Below are 21,079 nucleotides of genomic sequence, written 5' to 3'. Positions count from 1 at the left end.
TAACACATCCTGATGTCACCCAGCCCCCCCCCCTGCTGTCACCCAGCTTTCCCCCTGCTGTAACACATCCTGCTGTCACCCAGCTTTCCCCCCCCCACTGTAACACATCCTGCTGTCACCCAGCTTTCCCTGTGCTATAACACATCCTGCTGTCACCCAGCTTTCCCCCCCCCACTGTAACACATCCTGCAGTCACCCAGCTTTCCCTGTGCTGTAACACATCCTGATGTCACCCAGCTTTCCCCCTGCTGTAACACATCCTGCTGTCACCCAGCTTTCCCCCCCCACTGTAACACATCCTGCTGTCACCCAGCTTCCCCCCCCCACTGTAACACATCCTGCTGTCACCCAGCTTTCCCCCAGCTGTAACATCCTGCTGTCACCCAGCTTTCCCCCTCTGCTGTAACACATCCTGCTGTCACCCAGCTTTCCCCCAGCTGTAACATCCTGCTGTCACCCAGCTTTCCCCCTGCTATAACACATCCTGCTGTCACCCAGCTTTCCCCCTGCTGTAACACATCCTGCTGTCACCCAGCTCCCCCCCCCTGCTGTAACACATCCTGCTGTCACCCAGCTTTCCCTGTGCTGTAACACATCCTGCTGTCACCCAGCTCCCCCCCCTGCTGTAACACATCCTGCTGTCACCCAGCTCCCCCCCCTGCTGTAACACATCCTGCTGTCACCCAGCTTTCCCTGTGCTGTAACACATCCTGCTGTCACCCAGCTCCCCCCCCTGCTGTAACACATCCTGCTGTCACCCAGCTCCCCCCCCCTACTGTAACACATCCTGCTGTCACCCAGCTTTCCTCCTGCTATAACACATCCTGCTGTCACCCAGCTTTCCCTGTGCTATAACACATCCTGCTGTCACCCAGCTTTCCCTGTGCTATAAACACATCCTGCTGTCACCCAGCTTTCCCCCTGCTATAAAACATCCTGCTGTCACCCAGCTTTCCCCCTGCTGTAACACATCCTGCTGTCACCCAGCTTCCCCCCCCCCCCCCACTGTAACACATCCTGCTGTCACCCAGCTTTCCCCCTACTATAACACATCCTGCTGTCACCCAGCTTTCCCCCAGCTGTAACATCCTGCTGTCACCCAGCTTTCCTCCTGCTATAACACATCCTGCTGTCACCCAGCTCCCCCCTGCTATAACACATCCTGCTGTCACCCAGCTTTCCTCCTGCTGTAACACATCCTGCTGTCACCCAGCTTTCCCTGTGCTGTAACACATCCTGCTGTCACCCAGCTCCCCCCCCTGCTGTCACCCAGCTTTCCCCCTGCTATAACACATCCTGCTGTCACCCAGCTTTCCCCCTGCTATAACACATCCTGCTGTCACCCAGCTTTCCCCCTGCTGTCACCCAGCTTTCCTCCTGCTGTAACACATCCTGCTGTCACCCAGCTTTCCTGGGCTCCTGAGATAGAGCTAAAGTTTTACAGTCTTGTCCACTCATGGTGTTATATTACATGAAGCAGGAGGCTCAGGATGAATAGGGCTGTGATGGATTATGAGGAGAGAGGACTGACAATGCCAGGCGGATCTATGACGGATGTAATGGGGCGATGTCAGGTGCTGGCGCTGGTAATGGATGGCGGTGCCGCAATACCCGCTTCCCGAGCCACTACTAATGCCATAGAAAAATATCCAAGATGCTGCAGTTACCATAGTAACATCTGATGAGGATGACAGCGCAGCATTAACTCATATACAGCGGGAGGACAGAGACGGGCAGCGCTAATACACTGTTACCCCAGCAGCAGAATAGTGAGCGCAGCTCTGGAGTATAATACAGGATGTAACTCAGGATTAGTAATGTAATGTATGTACACAGTGACCCCACCAGCAGAATAGTGAGTGCAGCTCTGGGGTATAATACAGGATGGAACTCAGGATCAGTAATGTAATGTATGTACACAGTGACCTCACCAGCAGAATAGCGAGCGCAGCTCTGCAGTATAATACAGGATCAGTAATGTAATGTATGTACACAGTGACCCCACCAGCAGAATAGTGAGTGCAGCTCTGGGGTATAATACAGGATGTAACTCAGGATCAGTAATGTAATGTATGTACACAGTGACCCCACCAGCAGAATAGTGAGTGCAGCTCTGGAGTATAATACAGGATGTAACTCAGGATCAGTAATGTATGTACACAGTGACCCCACCAGCAGAATAGTGAGTGCAGCTCTGGAGTATAATACAGGATGTAACTCAGGATCAGTAATGTAATGTATGTACACAGTGACCTCACCAGCAGAATAGTGAGTGCAGCTCTGCAGTATAATACAGGATCAGTAATGTAATGTATGTACACAGTGACCCCACCAGCAGAATAGTGAGTGCAGCTCTGGATGTATCTCAGGATCAGTAATGTATGTACACAGTCACTTAGGGATCAGCCAGAGACCAATAAACATCACCTCTAAACTATTCCTGCCGCCCATTACTCTCAGCGCCCGACTCCCCCCACCGGTCAGTATTTACGGATAAATTCCTTCGCTCTGTAAGACGAGACATTTAAAAATAACCAAAGTTAAAGACGAGAGCCATGTCACCGACACCAGGAAATGCTCAGACACACAGGACGGGGAAATGACATCACCCGGGGCCTGGCCATCTCCAGGACCTACAGTGGGTTCAATACAGGATACGTGACGTATCACTGTATCTAAGCTAATTTTTGGGAAAGCTGGATGACAGCCTAGGACGTACAATATCCGAGCCTCAGAGTCCCTTTAAGAGCGATGGCGGCCCCTGGAGATCACACCGCGCCATGTGAGCGGCTTCACAGGATCCATTCATCCTCAGCCACAAGGCCGGCTTGTTATGTAACCCCGGCGCTGAAGGTGTTAATTCTATTTTCGCATTCTCCGTGTCATGGGAATTCACAGCCAGCGGGGAAATCTACGCCGTCGGCTTCATGACATATTTCAGGGCAGAGGAGACAGAGATTCCATTAAAAAGAGCCGGCCGCATTGTGATGGCTCGCCCGCCGCGCTCCGGGTCACAGGAGGCCGCACCTTCTACCGCAATAATAACGCCCTGTACATTATAAGAACCAAAGCATAGCGCAATAACCCATCAAACACTGGAGACGGAGGTCGAAAATGGAAATCAGATATTATGTCGCGTATCCGCTATCTGTGAACGATAAAGGCTTTGTTGCCCCTGGCAACCAATCACGGCTCAGCTTTCATTTCCTATAGCATTCAAAGCAGGGTTGTGATTGGTGGCTGCTCATCCAAGCATCCAATCACAGCAAAGCTTTAATTTCTCTGGGAAAATTAAAGCTGCAATTTGATGGGAAAAGTTTCCCATAGCAACCAATCACTTCTCTCAGTGCTGTTGGAATATGAAAGCTGTGCTGTGATTGGTTGCTACGGTCACATGAGTTTTTCCTTGCTTTCCATAGCAACCAATAACAGAGCAGCTTTTAGTCTTTCATCACTACATGAAATGAAAGCTGTGCTGTGATTGGTTGCTATGGTCACATGAGTTTTTCCTTGCTTCCCATAGCAACCAATCACAGAGCAGCTTTTAGTCTTCCTACATCACTACATGAAATGAAAGCTGTGCTGTGATTGGTGGTTATAGGCACTGTTTCCCATGGCAACCAACCAGAGCTCAGCTTTCACTTCTTAAAGTACTGTTGGAAAATGAAAGCTGTGCTGTGATTGGTTGCTATGGGCAACCAAGTTATCCCCATTCTGGGAAATCTGACACCTAACATGATGGTCACTGCAGCTTTTCCAGACCCCTGAATGGTGAATCAGCCCAGGAATGTAGAGATACAGCCCCTACTCCCATAATAAAAGTAAACTTGTCATTCTGGAGCCTGGGAAAGCTGGGTGAGCCCTCTGTCACAGGGGCCATACTGGACACAGATGCCTCTGGGGCTCCCATATATGTGACCATCATGGCCGCCCATCATAGAGGATTGTATACAGGAACACAGAGAGAGACTAGCCATTCAGGGTCCTGGGAAAGCTGAGTGACATTCGACAAGCTGCACTACCCCTCCCAGACCCTGGATGTCGCCATGACAACCATAGTGCCATCCTCCTTGCTTTACACTACATCATCACCTGTCACCAGCTACTTAAAGTAACAGACGCTCATAAAACAGCGAGAACAAAGGACAATGGTGGTAAAAGCCGAACAGGACATTCACCGCGGGGCGGCCGGGGTTGTGAAGGTTTCCGCCGGCACTTACGTGAGAATAAGCACTAAGACCCCCAATAAAAACAGCCCTGGGGGTCCAGGATCCTGCAGCTACAGCCACCTCCAGGAGGGGGCCCCCAAATCCCATCCCAGAGCCCCTCCAGCTTACCACCCACAGCTAGCATCATGCATCAGGAGGTTCAGGATGAGCTGTGAATGAAGCCTTACCAATCGGTTTCCCTTAATGTCCGTGACCACCTCTACTGCCGTTACGGCGGGATTTCCTGGGAGTCAGGGAAGGCTGCGTCCCGGAGATGAGAACCACAAATCTCATCAAACAGCAAATGAAAAATACACAATCTTTCCTGTGTGTTACTATCAGATTAATAGAGGCTTAAAAAGCCCCCCTCCTCCTCCTGCCCGGGAGACCCCTGAGCGTGTCCCATGGAGAGTCACGTCCATGCTATGCATCAATCCCCTGCTCATCCAGAGCCTCCTGGTGCACTGCAGTAGTCTCTGGGAAGCTGATGGAAGGGTTAACAAGCTCGGGGGGGGGGGGGGGGGGGGGTGTTGGCTACTGATCGCTCTGTGTGGGACGGCAGATCTCTCACATACAATGCGTCATCTCACAGTCTGTCCTGGATGAATGGTGCCAGGGGGCGGCACTGGCAGGGGGCACAGCATACACCCCACGTTCTGCTGACCTACAGCTCAGAATAGGACGCCCCCCTGCTGCTCCGACTGGCAGCACATAATACATAAACCGTAATCACTGTATAATAAGGATCGCCTGCGGGGGACTGCCCCATATATAATCATCGTCACCTATACTAGTGCCAACCACAGTGCCCACCATAATGCCTCCTATACTAGTGCCAACTGTACCAGAACCATCCATAATGCCCCCTATACTAGTGCCAGCCACAGTGCCCACTGTACCAGAACCATCCATAATGCCTCCTATACTAGTGCCAGCCACAGTGCCCACTGTACCAGAGCCATCCATAATGCCCCATATACCAGAACCATCCATAATGCCCCTATACTAGTGCCAGCCACAGTGCCCACTGTACCAGAACCATCCATAATGCCCCCTATACTAGTGCCAGCCACAGTGCCCACTGTACCAGAACCATCCATAATGCCCCCTATACTAGTGCCAGCCACAGTGCCCCCTATACCAGAACCATCCATAATGCCCCCTATACTAGTGCCAGCCACAGTGCCCACTGTACCAGAACCATCCATAATGCCCCATATACCAGAAGCATCCATAATGCCCCCTACACTAGTGCCAGCCACAGTGCCCACTGTACCAGAACCATCCATAATGCCCCATATACCAGAACCATCCATAATGCCTCCTATACTAGTGCCAGCCACAGTGCCCACTGTACCAGAACCATCCATAATGCCCCATATACCAGAACCATCCATAATGCCCCCTATACTAGTGCCAGCCACAGTGCCCCCTATACCAGAACCATCCATAATGCCCCCTATACCAGAACCATCCATAATGCCCCCTATACTAGTGCCAGCCACAGTGCCCCCTATACCAGAACCATCCATAATGCCCCCTATACCAGAACCATCCATAATGCCCCCTATACTAGTGCCAGCCACAGTGCCCCCTATACCAGAACCATCCATAATGCCCCCTATACTAGTGCCAGCCACAGTGCCCACTGTACCAGAACCATCCATAATGCCCCATATACCAGAACCATCCATAATGCCCCCTATACTAGTGCCAGCCAGTGCCCACTGTACCAGAAGCATCCATAATGCCCCCTATACTAGTGCTAGCCACAGTGCCCACTGTACCCGAACCATCCATAATGCCCCATATACCAGAACCATCCATAATGCCCCTATACTAGTGCCAGCCACAGTGCCCACTGTACCAGAACCATCCATAATGCCCCTATACTAGTGCCAGTCACAGTGCCCACTATATCAAAAACATCCATAATGCCCCTATACTAGTGCTAGCCACAGTGCCCACTGTACCCGAACCATCCATAATGTCCCCTATACCAGAACCATCCATAATGCCCCCTATACCAGAACCATCCATAATGTCCCCTATACTAGTGCCAGCCACAGTGCCCACTGTACCCGAACCATCCATAATGCCCCCTATACCAGAACCAGCCATAATGCCCCCTATACTAGTGCCAGCTATAGTGCCCACTGTACCAGAACCATCCATAATGCCCCCTATACTAGTGCCAGCCATAATGCCCCCTATACTAGTGCCAGCCATAATGCCCCCTATACTAGTGCCAGCCATAATGCCCCCTATACTAGTGCCAGCCATAATGCCTCCTATACTAGTGCCAGCTATAGTGCCCACTGTACCAGAACCATCCATAATGCCCCCTATACTAGTGCCAGCCATAATGCCCCCTATACTAGTGCCAGCCATAATGCCCCCTATACTAGTGCCAGCCATAATGCCCCCTATACTAGTGCCAGCCAGAGCCGTCCTCCTCCCCGCTGATGGTTTCCATGCAGAATGACATTATTATTATTACGGCTCCACAGCCGGTGACATCGGACACAGTAGAGAGAATGAGATCCAGACGTCCGCCAGTCTACCAGAGAACGCGGGCAGTGCCATACATTTACCAGAGAGTAGGAAGGTCTGGGGGGAGCAGAGATCCCAGAATCCTCTCTGTGACAGATCTTGTACTCAGCGAGATGTCACAGCCAACAACAAGTTCAGATCTGAGCTGCCAGAAAGCGAGAAACGCTGCAAAAATAACACCCGAGCAGTACCTGGGACCTTGCAGCTTTATTCTCCTGCAAATATATTCACTGTTCATCCTGAGCCTCCTGCTTCATGATACAATGAGGACTAAACCCTGACATACAGAGGATGAGCTCTGATCACATGACTGTGCCCATCCTGCGCCTCCTGCTTCACATATACATGGAAGACTGAACCCTGACATACAGAGGATGAGCTCTGATCACATGACTGTGCCCATCCTGTGCCTCCTGCTTCATGTATACACGGAAGACTGAACCCTGACATACAGAGGATGAGCTCTGATCACATGACTGTGCCCATCCTGAGCCTCCTGCTTCATGATACAATGAGGACTAAACCCTGACATACAGATGGTGAGCTCTGATCACATGACTGTGCCCATCCTGCGCCTCCTGCTTCACGTATACACGGAAGACTGAACCCTGACATACAGGGGTGAGCTCTGATCACATGACTGTGCCCATCCTGAGCCTCCTGCTTCATGTATACAAGGAAGACTGAGCCCTGACATACAGAGGATGAGCTCTGATCACATGACTGTGCCCATCCTGAGCCTCCTGCTTCATGTATACAAGGAATACTGAGCCCTGACATACAGAGGATGAGCTCTGATCACATGACTGTGCCCATCCTGAGCCTGCTGCTTCATGTATACAAGGAAGACTGAGCCCTGACATACAGGGGTGAGCTCTAAACACATGACTGTGCCCATCCTGAGCCTCCTGCTTCATGTATACAAGGAATACTGAGCCCTGACATACAGAGGATGAGCTCTGATCACATGACTGTGCCCATCCTGAGCCTCCTGCTTCATGTATACAAGGAAGACTGAGCCCTGACATACAGGGGTGAGCTCTAAACACATGACTGTGCCCATCCTGAGCCTCCTGCTTCATGTATACAAGGAATACTGAGCCCTGACATACAGAGGATGAGCTCTGATCACATGACTGTGCCCATCCTGAGCCTCCTGCTTCATGTATACAAGGAAGACTGAACCCTGACATACAGGGGTGAGGTGTGATCACATGACTGTGCCCATCCTGAGCCTTCTGCTTCATGTATACAAGGAAGACTGAGCCCTGACATACAGAGGATGAGCTCTGATCACATGACTGTGCCCATCCTGAGCCTCCTGCTTCATGTATACAAGGAATACTGAGCCCTGACATACAGAGGATGAGCTCTGATCACATGACTGTGCCCATCCTGAGCCTCCTGCTTCATGTATACAAGGAAGACTGAGCCCTGACATACAGGGATGAGCTCTGATCACATGACTGTGCCCATCCTGAGCCTCCTGCTTCATGTATACAAGGAATACTGAGCCCTGACATACAGAGGATGAGCTCTGATCACATGACTGTGCCCATCCTGAGCCTCCTGCTTCATGTATACAAGGAAGACTGAACCCTGACATACAGGGGTGAGGTGTGATCACATGACTGTGCCCATCCTGAGCCTTCTGCTTCATGAATGTAATCTCCCAGCCGCTGACCCCCCTGCCTGACCATGTGACTAGGGGACAATGCAATGTGGGCATCCCCTGCAGCACTCAGAGGGTAAATCTCCATCCCCGCCGGACAGCAGAGTGCGGTGACATTAAGTAAAGGTCAGGCTGCGGATACACGGCATCCCGGGCACCCAAAGGGGGTGAGAGGAAGACGTACTGAGATCCGGTGGGCATAGAGACCACCTCGCCAATGATACAGACTGTACCATCCACACCTCAGCTGCTGCAGAACCTCGTGAGATGGTGCAGGGGGCAACTGGATGTATTACAGGTCCCTGCAGCATCATACCATCCTGCCTGACCTGTAATAGCCTTATAATGTACAGCACAGAACGGGCACTGCCAACACAGAGATGGCACAATACACTGCCCTGAGGCAACCTAGTGTCAAAGGTCATCCAACAATGAGCCTGGCAGTGCCCACAATCACCCAGCCACGAGCCTGGCAGTGCCCACAATCACCCAGTCATGAGCCTGGCAGTGCCCACAATCACCCAGCCATGAGCCTGGCAGCGCCCACAATCATCCAGCCAAGAGGCTGGCAGTGCCCGCAATCATCCAGCCACGAGCCTGGCAGTGCCCACAATCACCCAGTCATGAGCCTGGCAGTGCCCACAATCATCCAGCCATGAGCCGGGCAGTGCCCACAATCATCCAGCCACGAGCCTGGCAGCGCCCACAATCACCCAGCCACGAGCCTGGCAGCGCCCACAATCATCCAGCCACGAGCCTGGCAGTGCCCACAATCATCCAGCCACGAGCCTGGCAGTGCCCACAATCATCCAGCCACGAGCCTGGCAGTGCCCACAATCACCCAGTCATGAGCCTGGCAGTGCCCACAATCATCCAGCCATGAGCCGGGCAGTGCCCACAATCACCCAGCCATGAGCCTGGCAGCACCCCCAATCACCCAGCCATGAGCCTGGCAGCATCCACAATCACCCAGCCATGAGCCTAGCAGTGTCCACAATTATCCCCCCCATGAGCCTGGCAGTGCCCACAATCACCCAGCCATGAGCCTGGCAGTGCCCACAATCACCCAGCCATGAGCCTGGCAGTGCCCACAATCATCTAGCCAAGAGCCTGGCAGTGCCCACAATCATCTAGCCAAGAGCCTGGCAGTGCCCACAATCATCCAGCCATGAGCCGGGCAGTGCCCACAATCATCTAGCCAAGAGCCTGGCAGTGCCCACAATTATCTAGCCAAGAGCCTGGCAGTGCCCACAATCATCCAGCCACAAGCCTGGCAGTGCCCACAATCATCCAGCCATGATCCTGGCAGCACCCACAATCATCCCCCACATCAGCCTGGCAGTGCCCACAATCATCCAGCCATGAGCCGGGCAGTGCCCACAATCATCCAGCCATGAGCCGGGCAGTGCCCACAATCACCCAGCCATGAGCCTGGCAGTGCCCACAATCATCCAGCCATGAGCCTGGCAGTGCCCACAATCATCCAGCCATGAGCCTGGCAGTGCCCACAATCATCCAGCCATGAGCCTGGCAGTGCCCACAATCATCCAGCCATGAGCCTGGCAGTGCCCACAATCATCCAGCCATGAGTCTGGCAGTGCCCACAATCATCCAGCCATGAGCTCACAATCACCCACTCAAGTACAGATTTGCCATCCCCAGGGCATGGCATTGCCCAGCATACTGAAGGCTGTGGGTACACTATTCCATATACATTACTAGAATGACAGATGCCAACCTTAATGCCCAGGATAGTGGGTAGAAGAAAAACCAGATGGATCAAGCAGAACTGGTGACACTATATGTAAGGTGGGCACTGCCATGGGTTAATAATGCGCCGGGCATGGACACCTCACTATATAATACTGAGAACAGGGGCATGAGACCTGGTGAGGCGGTATCTGGCGTATGAGTTGGCATGGTTATCTACACAGTGCCCAGCGGTGCCAGGATCACACTCACTAGAATATACCCAGGATTATTGTCACTGCCAACCAGAACTGTGCCACCGCCTGAGCACAATGGTGGCAAACAGATCACCCAGATGCTGGCAGAGAATAGACTAATGGTGCCCACATACCAACCACCATACATACCCAATGGCTGGAAAACTCTACAAATACCCAACAAAGTGTGCCCGCCGGAGCTCTCTATCTGCGAGTGTGCCAGTGTACATGATCGCACAAGTACAAGAGCGGCTGTGCCCACACGCCAAGACAAGCGGCATCACACACCCTGGAAGTTGGCAGCTCTCATATCCTAGAGGAACGTGCCCACAGTTATAAAGCCTAGCAGTGGCCAGGATCACCCGACACACAGGATGGCAGTGCCCAGGATCACCCGACACACAGGATGGCAGTGCCCAGGATCACCCGACACACAGGATGGCAGTGCCCAGGATCACCCGACACACAGGATAGCAGTGCCCAGGATCACCCGACACACAGGATGGCAGTGCCCAGGATCACCCGACACACAGGATGGCAGTGCCCAGGATCACCCGACACACAGGATGGCAGTGCCCAGGATCACCCGACACACAGGATGGCAGTGCCCAGGATCACCCGACACACAGGATGGCAGTGCCCAGGATCACCCGACACACAGGATGGCAGTGCCCAGGATCACCCGACACACAGGATGGCAGTGCCCAGGATCACCCGACACACAGGATGGCAGTGCCCAGGATCACCCGACACACAGGATGGCAGTGCCCAGGATCACACATCTGAGTAATACACTGGCGATAATCAAACTTCTCTGGCCTAGCAATGTATAAGATCTACCCCTGTACCCACACACCCACACTGGCAGTGACTAATCCACCCTTGAGCACTGCCCGGGATCAGACCCCCCAGCCTGGCACTGCCCGGGATCAGACCCCCCCCCCCCAGCCTGGCACTGCCCGGGATCAGAACCCCCCCCCAGCCTGGCACTGCCCGGGATCAGACCCCCCCCAAGCCTGGCACTGCCCGGGATCAGACCCCCCCAGCCTGGCACTGCCCGGGATCAGACCCCCCCCCCCAGCCTGGCACTGCCCGGGATCAGACCCCCCCAGCCTGGCACTGCCTGGGATCAGACCCCCCCCCAGCCTGGCACTGCCCAGGATCAGACCCCCCCCAGCCTGGCACTGCCCAGGATCAGACCCCCCCAGCCTGGCACTACCTGGGATCAGACCCCCCCCCAGCCTGGCACTGCCTGGGATCAGACCCCCCCCAGCCTGGCACTGCCCGGGATCAGACCCCCCCCCAGCCTGGCACTGCCCGGGATCAGACCCCCCCCCCCCAGCCTGGCATTGCCCGGGATCAGACCCTCCCCAGCCTGGCACTGCCTGGGATCAGACCCCCCCCAGCCTGGCACTGCCCGGGATCAGACCCCCCCCCCCAGCCTGGCACTGCCCGGGATCAGACCCCCCCCAGCCTGGCACTGCCTGGGATCAGACCCTCCCCAGCCTGGCACTGCCTGGGATCAGACCCCCCCCCAGCCTGGCACTGCCCGGGATCAGACCCCCCCCCCAGCCTGGCATTGCCCGGGATCAGACCCTCCCCAGCCTGGCACTGCCTGGGATCAGACCCCCCCCCGCCTGGCACTGCCTGGGATCAGACCCCCCCCAGCCTGGCACTGCCCGGGATCAGACCCCCCCCAGCCTGGCATTGCCCGGGATCAGACCCTCCCCAGCCTGGCACTGCCTGGGATCAGACCCCCCCCAGCCTGGCACTGCCCGGGATCAGACCCCCCCCCAGCCTGGCACTGCCCGGGATCAGACCCCCCCCCCCAGCCTGGCACTGCCCGGGATCAGACCACCCCCCAGCCTGGCATTGCCCGGGATCAGACCCCCCCCCAGCCTGGCACTGCCCGGGATCAGACCCTCCCAGCCTGGCACTGCCCGGGATCAGACCCTCCCAGCCTGGCACTGCCCGGGATCAGACACCCCCCCCTAGCCTGGCATTGCCCGGGATCAGACCCTCCCCCCCCCCCCCCAGCCTGGCACTGCCCGGGATCAGACCCTCCCAGCCTGGCATTGCCCGGGATCAGACCCCCCCAGCCTGGCACTGCCCGGGATCAGACCCCCCCAGCCTGGCACTGCCCGGGATCAGACCCTCCCAGCCTGGCATTGCCTGGGATCAGACCCCCCCCCCCCCCCTAGCCTGGCACTGCCCGGGATCAGACCCCCCCCCAACCTGGCACTGCCCAGGATCAGACCCCCCCCCAGCCTGGCACTGCCCGGGATCAGACCCCCCCAGCCTGGCACTGCCCGGGATCAGACCCCCCCCCCCCCCCCCCAGCCCGGCACTGCCCGGGATCAGCCCCCCCCAGCCTGGCACTGCCCGGGATCAGACCCCCCCAGCCTGGCACTGCCCGGGATCAGACCCCCCAGCCTGGCACTGCCCGGGATCAGACCCCCCCCGCCTGGCATTGCCCGGGATCCAGCACAGACAGGGCGGGTCCCCGGGGCCGCTCGCACCGTCATCTCCCGCAGACACTCAGGGACCATTCCCATCCCCCGCCCCGGCCGCTCCATCATTCATCAGCCGGCTGCAGGGAGAGAACACTGACAACCCCGCCTGGTATACCGGAGACAAGCCGCGACCCCCCGGGGCACCTCCCAGCCCATCCCCGGGCCCTGCCCTCCGTCCTCTCACCTCTCTCCGCGGTCCCCGCTCTCCTCACTCCGGTCCAGGGCGGAGAGCGGATCGGGTAGTGACGTGCGCGTCCACTAGCGAAGCGGAATGTCCTAGCGGGGCCACCGTACACTACAACCTCCACCCATTCCACTACGCCCCGCCCCCTGACGCCGTGACTGGCATCTCAACAGCAGCGACAGAAAGTGACGTCATGTTCCGGGTGGTTGATAGACCGGAAGCCTTTGCGGCCACTTCCTGCCCAGCTGAACCTGTCTAGAAAGGTCGGCCATGATGAGAAGGTCAAAACATCCTATCTGTGTGATGGCAAAGTATCACTGCGGGCTGGAAGCCCAGTGACTGGGGACAATTACTGCTTGTCAGCGGCCAGGGGCTGTGTATCTAAGCCTGAAACGTGTGATACTGATTGCTGAGCAGTGTATCTAAGCCTGTCATATAATACTGTCTACTGAGCTGCTGTATCTAACCTTATGTGTGATACTGTCTACTGAGCAGTGTATGTAAACCTATCCTCTGTGATACTGTCTGCTGAGCAGTGTATCTAATCCTATCCTCTGTGATACTGTCTGCTGAGCAGTGTATCTAATCCTATCCTGTGTGATACTGTCTGCTGAGCTGTGTATCTAATCCTATCCTGTGTGATACTGTCTGCTGAGCAGTGTATCTAATCCTATCCTGTGTGATACTGTCTGCTGAGCAGTGTATCTAATCCTATCCTGTGTGATACTGTCTGCTGAGCTGTGTATCTAATCCTATCATGTCTGATACTGTCTGCTGAGAGGCTGTATCTAATCCTATCCTGTGTGATACTGTCTGTTGAGCTGCTGTATCTAAGCAAATATTGTGTGATACTATCTGCTTAGCACTGTATCTAATCCTATGGTGTCATGTTGTCTGCTGAGCTGCTGTATCTAAGCATATGATGTGCCACACTTTGTGCTGAGCTGCTGTATCTAAGCGATTGATTTGTGATACAGATGCCATTGGTCTAATCTTTTTCCCCCCATGCGGAGCGTCTCTCTTTGTCTGTCAGTACATGCTGGGAGTTGTAGTTCCGTGGTGGCTGGGTAGGCACTGGCCTATTGAGTGGGACACATTGCAGCCTCCCAGCGCAGCGTCCTGATCTCATAAAGGCAGCAGGGGGCGCTATGGGCTTAGATTACCAACAACCTGCACAGAAATGCTGGGAGACAACGGAGCTCATCTCGTCATCTCTTCATTGTCTTTTCCTCCTTCCCCTCCGTGTCTTTGTTGTCTTTTCCTCCTTCCCCTCCGTGTCTTTGTTGTCTTTTCCTCCTTCCCCTCTGTGTCTTTGTTGTCTTTTCCTCCTCCCCTCCGTGTCTTCATTGTCTTTTCCTCCTTCCCCTCCGTGTCTTTGTTGTCTTTTCCTCCTCCCCTCCGTGTCTTCATTCTTTTCCTCCTTCCCCTCTGTGTCTTTGTTGTCTTTTCCTCCTTCCCCTCCGTGTCTTTGTTGTCTTTTCCTCCTTCCCCTCCGTGTCTTTGTTGTCTTTTCCTCCTTCCCCTCTGTGTCTTTGTTGTCTTTTCCTCCTCCCCTCCGTGTCTTCATTGTCTTTTCCTCCTTCCCCTCCGTGTCTTTGTTGTCTTTTCCTCCTCCCCTCCGTGTCTTCATTCTTTTCCTCCTTCCCCTCTGTGTCTTTGTTGTCTTTTCCTCCTTCCCCTCTGTGTCTTTGTTGTCTTTTCCTCCTCCCCTCCGTGTCTTTGTTGTCTTTTCCTTCTTCCCCTCCGTGTCTTCATTGTCTTTTCCTCCTTCCCCTCCGTGTCTTTGTTGTCTTTTCCTCCTTCCCCTCCGTCTCTTCATTGTCTTTTCCTCCTTCCCCTCCGTGTCCTCGCTGTCTTTTCCTCTCTTCCCCTCCGTGTCTTTTCCTCCTCCCCTCCGTGTCTTTTCCTCCTCCCCTCCGTGTCTTTTCCTCCTCCCCTCCGTGTCTTTTCCTCCTCCCCTCCGTGTCTTTTCCTCCTTCCCCTCTGTGTCTTTTCCTCTCTTCCCCTCCGTGTCTTTGTTGGCTTTTCCTCTCTTCCCCTCCGTGTCTTTGTTGGCTTTTCCTCCTCCCCTCTGTGTCTTTGTTGTCTTTTCCTCCTCCCCTCCGTGTCTTTTCCTCCTCCCCTCCGTGTCTTTGTTGGCTTTTCCTCCTTCCCCTCTGTGTCTTTGTTGGCTTTTCCTCCTGACCCTCCGTGTCTTTGTTGGCTTTTCCTCCTCCCCTCCGTGTCTTTGTTGTCTTTTCCTCCTCCCCTCCGTGGCTTTTCCTCTCTTCCCCTCCGTGTCTTTGTTGTCTTTTCCTCTCTTCCCCTCCGTGTCCTCGCTGGCTTTTCCTCCTCCCCTCCGTGTCTTTGTTGGCTTTTCCTCCTCCCCTCCGTGTCTTTGTTGGCTTTTCCTCCTCCCCTCCGTGTCTTTGTTGGCTTTTCCTCTCTTCCCCTCCGTGTCTTTGTTGGCTTTTCCTCTCTTCCCCTCCGTGTCTTTATTGGCTTTTCCTCCTCCCCTCCGTGTCTTTGTTGTCTTCTCCTCCTTCCCCTCCGTGTCTTTGTTGTCTTCTCCTCCTTCCCCTCCGTGTCTTTGTTGTCTTCTCCTCCTTCCCCTCCGTGTCTTTGTTGGCTTTTCCTCCTCCACTCCGTGTCTTCGTTGGCTTTTCCTCCCTTCCTTTCTGTATTGCAGTCTATAAAGCTCACTTTCTCCTCACAGGCCGCAGAGCCTTCACTCATAGATCTCTGCATACACCAGGGGTGGACAGCAGGTGGCGATGTTTGCATGCTTATAAATATGGCTATGGGCCACAATAATGGGGGCTGCCCTCAGGACCCCTATAAGGCACAGCCAGCAGAATACACAATATGCTAAGGGCCCTATAACACGGGTCGATTATCGTTTGAATTTAAACAATAATCCTTCTGTGTAATTGCAGGCAACGATCGAAAAATTGTTCGTATGTCGTTGATCGTTGATTTAGATCTAAACCTAAAATTATCGTTAATCGTTCGCTGTAATTCCACATTCGTTCGCTCATTTGTTCACTAATCGCTCAGTGTGATTGCACGTTGTCCGTTGTTTTTCTGGGATCAGAAGGAATAAACGATCATAGTAACAATCGTATCCAACGATCATAGTAACAATCGTATCCAACGACCATCGTTCTGTGTAATATGGTGAACAATTTCAGGTTAATGATAGACCATCTCGTTTGCGATCGTTTATCGGTAAAAATCGCTCCGTGTAATAGGACCTTAAGGGTTTATTGTGTGGAGCTTCTGCACTTTTGCCCAATGACAACTTCCCACCTCAGTTCTCTGGAAGTGTTATCATAGGGGCATAGAGCTAATAGTAAGTTACTGTGTTACTAAGTTGTGACATGGTGCTGCATTGGGGGCCGCACCTACACCCACCATGTATAGTACCGATGCAGGGAAAGATTGAGTGAACGTTCCCTTAAACTGCAGTAGCAAGAGTCAGGGATGGGGACGCTATGACTCGTTCTGTTCTGGGGGACACTGTTATATGGGGCGCTATGGCTCGTTGTGTTCTGGGGGACACTGTTATATGGGGCGCTATGGCTCGTGTTCTGGGGGACACTTATATGGGACACTATGGCTTGTTCTGTTCTTGGGGACACTGCTATATGGGCGCTATGGCTCATTGTGTTCTGGGGGACACTGCTATATGGGGACACTATGGCTCATTCTGTTCTGGGGGACACTGTTATATGGGGACACTATGGCTCATTGTGTTCTCGGGGACACTTATATGGGGACACTATGGCTTGTTCTGTTCTGGGGGACACTGTTATATGGGGACACTATGGCTCATTCTGTTCTGGGGGAGACTTTTATATGGGCGCTATGGCTTGTTCTGTTCTTGGGGACACTGCTATATGGGCGCTATGGCTCGTTCTCTTCTGGAGGACACTGCTATATGGGCGCTATGGCTCATTGTGTTCTGGGGGACACTGCTATATGGGCACTATGGCTCGTTCTGTTCTGGAGGACACTGTGTTGGGGCGCTATGGCTCGTTCTGTTCTGGGGGAGACTGTTATAAGGGCGCTATGGCTCGTATGGGGCCTAGTGTGTGGCGGTATTTTGGGGGCATAGTCGATCATGTTTGGACAGTTGAAGCTTTAGCTTTGGCTCTCCAGGCATGATGGGAATTGTAGTTTTGCAACAGCTGGAGTGCTGAAGGTTCCCCATCCCTGGTCTATTATGTTATTATGTTCGGGGGCACAGTGTGTGGCGATATTATCAGAAAGAGAGAGAAGGGGGGGGCGCTTCCTCGTGTGATAAGATGACCAGGTGAATGGTAGCAGGGTCTTACAGGGATCCACTCACCTGGATAGGATGTGCAAAATTTAGGCACAACTCTATATGCAGCATAAAGGGGTGTACTCCGCAGCTGTACTGGGGGACGTCACCACCCACGGTGGGAGAAGCGAATGCAGATGTGTAATCAGCCGATTACAGGACCAAGAGTCGAATCCACACCAGGTATAATAAGCGCAGGAGTATTCAGATTTGCACACAGCGGTGCAGCCAGGGATCATCCAGAGGTAGATGGCATAGTATACATATACTCTTTATTGCAACGCGTTTTGGCCATATATAGTCTAACATGGGCCTTTATCAGGCATGCTATTATGTTAGGGGGCACAGTGTGTGGCGGTATTATTATCAGTGCATAGTCTATGGTGTTATTATGTCCGGGGGCACAGTGTGTGGCGGTATTATCAGTGCATAGTCTATGGTGTTATTATGTCCGGGGGCACAGTGTGTGGCGGTATTATCAGTGCATAGTCTATGGTGTTATTATGTCCGGGGGCACAGTGTGTGGCGGTATTATCAGTGCATAGTCTATGGTGTTATTATGTCCGGGGGCACAGTGTGTGGCGGTATTATCAGGGCATAGTCTATGGTGTTATTATGTTAGGGGGCACAGTGTGTGGCGGTATTATCAGGGCATAGTCTATGGTGTTATGTTAGGGGGCACAGTGTGTGGCGGTATTATCAGGGCATAGTCTATGGCAGTCAGGGCCATCTTAACAGCATTATGGGCCCCTGGGCAGAGGTGCGAATTGCCCCCCCCCCCCCAACCGCCGCCATCAAATCCCCCATATCTTTGCATATAGTGCCACACATAGTAGCCAATCACCCCATATAGTGCCGTCCATAGTAACCAATCAACCCATATAGTGCCCCCCATAGTAGCCAATCCCCCCATATAGTGCCCCCCCATAGTAGCCAATCCCCTCATATAGTGCCCCCCATAGTAGCCAGTGCGCCCCAAAACAACAAACCAGTTACTCACCCGTCTGCCGGCCCCAGCAGCTCCTCTCCCGGCAGCGCGCCACTCCCGTCATCCTCCGGGCACAGGCAGCGGGGTACAGAGAGACTGCCTGTGCTGGAAGTGTCCGGCTGCACGACACATCCAGGACACAGGCAGCGTCTCTGTACCCCGCTGCCTGTGCCCGGAGGATGACTGGAGTGGCGCGCTGCCGGGAGACATCAGCTGCTGGGGCCGCCGGACGGGTGAGTTCCTGGACCGCCCGCCCAGCCCGTCCCTTCTATCACCGCTTATCTGAGCCGATCAGAAGCCCAGGAAAGTGCTGCTCATTGCACTTTTCCTGGGCTTCTGATCGGCTCAGCTGAGAAGCGATAGAAGGCGTGGGCAGGCGGAGGGGGTGGCTCAGGGCCGCTCACTATGCATATGCATAGTGAGCGGCAATACAGGGGCGGGCAGGACGGCTTCCTTGCGGTGCTCAGCCCTGCTTGGGAGCCGTCTTCGCTTTATAGGACGCACTTAGTTTTATAGGCGCGTCTTATAAAGCAAAAAATACAGATATGTCACAGGGGGCAGGGGCCCCCTAGGATGCAAGGGCCCCCGGGCAGCCGCCTGCCATGCCCAATGGGTAAGACGGCCCTGATGGCAGTGCTTCTCAAACTTTTTCTATTGGAGCCTCACCCAACAGACCAAGGCAATGCCTGGGCCTCACCAGACTGACCAAGAGGGCCTGGGCCTCACTATCTGTGGTGAAAGTCTACTTAAAAGTTGAAAATAATGCTAGGGCCGCCTGTCACCCATCTCCCAAGCTCAATATAATAAGAAAGCAAGTATAAAATATATTAATAATGTTGCTAAAATATAGATTTCTGCAAAAAGCAAAAGGACTGTGCAGAAAATAGTCAATTTGTGAAAACTGGTTCCCTACCTGGGCCTCACCAACAACTAGGGGGGCGCCTCACAGTTTGAGAAGCACTGGTCTATGGTGTTATTATGTTCGGGGGCACAGTGTGTGGCGGTATTATCAGGGCATGGTCTATGGTGTTATTATGTTCGGGAGCACAGTGTGTGGCGGTATTATCAGGGCATAGTCTATGGTGTTATTATGTTAGGGGGCACAGTGTGTGGCGGTATTATTATCAGGGCATAGTCTATGGTGTTCGGGGCACAATGTGTGGCGGTATTATCAGGGCATAGTCTATGGTGGTGGTGTTATGTTGGGCACAGTGTGTGGCGGTATTATCAGGGCATAGTCTATGGTGTTATGTTAAGGGGCACAGTGTGTGGCGGTATTATCAGGGCATAGTCTATGGTGTTATTATGTTAAGGGGCACAGTGTGTGGCGGTATTATCAGGGCATAGTCTATGGTGTTATTATGTTCGGGGGCACAGTGTGTGGCGATATTATCAGGGCATAGTCTATGGTGGTGGTGTTATGTTGGGCACAGTGTGTGGCGGTATTATCAGGGCATAGTCTATGGTGTTATTATGTTAAGGGGCACAGTGTGTGTAGGTATTATTATCAGTGCATAGTCTATTGTGTTATTAGGGGGCACAGTGTGCGGTGGTATTATTATCAGGGCATAGTCTATGGTGTTATTATGTTGGGGGGCACAGTGTGTGGCGGTATTATCAGGGCATAGTCTATGGTGTTATGTTTGGGGCACAGTGTGTGTAGGTATTATTAGGGCATAGCCTATGGTGTTATTATGTTCGGGGGCACAGTGTGTGGCAGTATTATCAGGGCATAGTCTATGGTGTTATTATATTAGGGGGCACAGTGTGTGGCGGTATTATCAGGGCATAGTCTATGGTGTTGTTATATTAGGGGGCACAGTGTGTGGCGGTATTATCAGGGCATAGTCTATTGTGTTATTATGTTCGGGGCACAGTGTGTGGCAGTATTATCAGGGCATAGTCTATGGTGTTATGTTAGGGGGCACAGTGTGTGGCGGTATTATCAGGGCATAGTCTATGGTGTTCGGGGCACAGTGTGTGGCGGTATTATCAGTGCATAGTCTATGGTGTTATGTTGAGGGGCACAGTGTGTGGCGGTATTATTTTCAGGGCATAGTCTATTGTTATTATGTTCGGAACACAGTGTGTGGCGGTATTATTATCAGGGCATAGTCTATTGTTATTATGTTCGGGGCACAGTGTGTGGCGGTATTATCAGGGCATAGTCTATGGTGTTATTATGTTCGGGGCACAGTGTGTGGCGGTATTATCAGGGCATAGTCTATGGTGTTATTATGTTCGGGGCACAGTGTGTGGCGGTATTATCAGGGCATAGTCTATGGTGTTATGTTCGGGGCACAGTGTGTGGCGGTATTATTATCAGGGCATAGTCTATGGTGTTATTATGTTCGGGGCACAGTGTGTGGCGGTGTTCAGAGCTACTGAGGATCATCTATCATGGTACTGTGTGGCACACGTGGCATCATGTCACTGGAAGCTATGGGAACCCCATGGCGTGGGCTGTGGTGCAGGCATGAGAGATGTGCGGCAGTCAGATGAGGGTTCTGACCCTCAGCCACTAATCTCTCGTTGAATTTATATACACATATATATTTGTAATAACTTTATTGATATTGAACACATGGTAAAATGACCATTATAATTAGTTTTGCTGACACTGAGAATCTGAGGTGATCATCATAAACCTAATGTGACCCATCTCTATGGAAGAGTCCTGGTTGTCATAGACACACCTCATGTGACAAGGAA

General features: G+C 53.3%; 2 protein-coding genes across 6 annotated transcripts in view; both read right to left on the bottom strand.

Moving 5' to 3' along the window:
• The window catches only part of ERC1 (ELKS/RAB6-interacting/CAST family member 1), an 86,168-nt gene extending 72,928 nt beyond the window's left edge, over positions 1-13,240 (bottom strand). For 2 of the 5 annotated variants that reach the window (XM_069965077.1, XM_069965113.1), the window contains exon 1: positions 13,077-13,240. The gene's annotated coding sequence lies outside the window, so the exon portion shown is untranslated. Of the gene's footprint in view, positions 1-2,427; positions 2,683-2,719; positions 3,040-3,085; positions 3,104-13,076 lie in introns of those variants that run through there. The other 3 variants (XM_069965105.1, XM_069965095.1, XM_069965086.1) reach the window with 3 other exon arrangements.
• A 1,052-nt stretch (positions 13,241-14,292) lies between these two features.
• On the bottom strand, positions 14,293-21,068 carry LOC138771276 (ABC transporter F family member 4-like). Its single transcript, XM_069950877.1, has 2 exons — positions 21,064-21,068; positions 14,293-15,733 (listed from the first exon to the last, which is right to left on the bottom strand). Exons 1-2 carry the CDS (start codon positions 21,066-21,068, stop codon positions 14,293-14,295), a joined length of 1,446 nt encoding a protein of 481 aa, XP_069806978.1.
• Positions 21,069-21,079: the final 11 nt, after the last annotated feature.

Source organism: Dendropsophus ebraccatus, chromosome 1 (assembly GCF_027789765.1).
Source record: "Dendropsophus ebraccatus isolate aDenEbr1 chromosome 1, aDenEbr1.pat, whole genome shotgun sequence".
NCBI classification, from domain to species: domain Eukaryota; kingdom Metazoa; phylum Chordata; class Amphibia; order Anura; family Hylidae; genus Dendropsophus; species Dendropsophus ebraccatus.
Note: the sequence above shows the minus strand (reverse complement) of the source record. Positions and strands in the feature narration are given on the sequence as shown.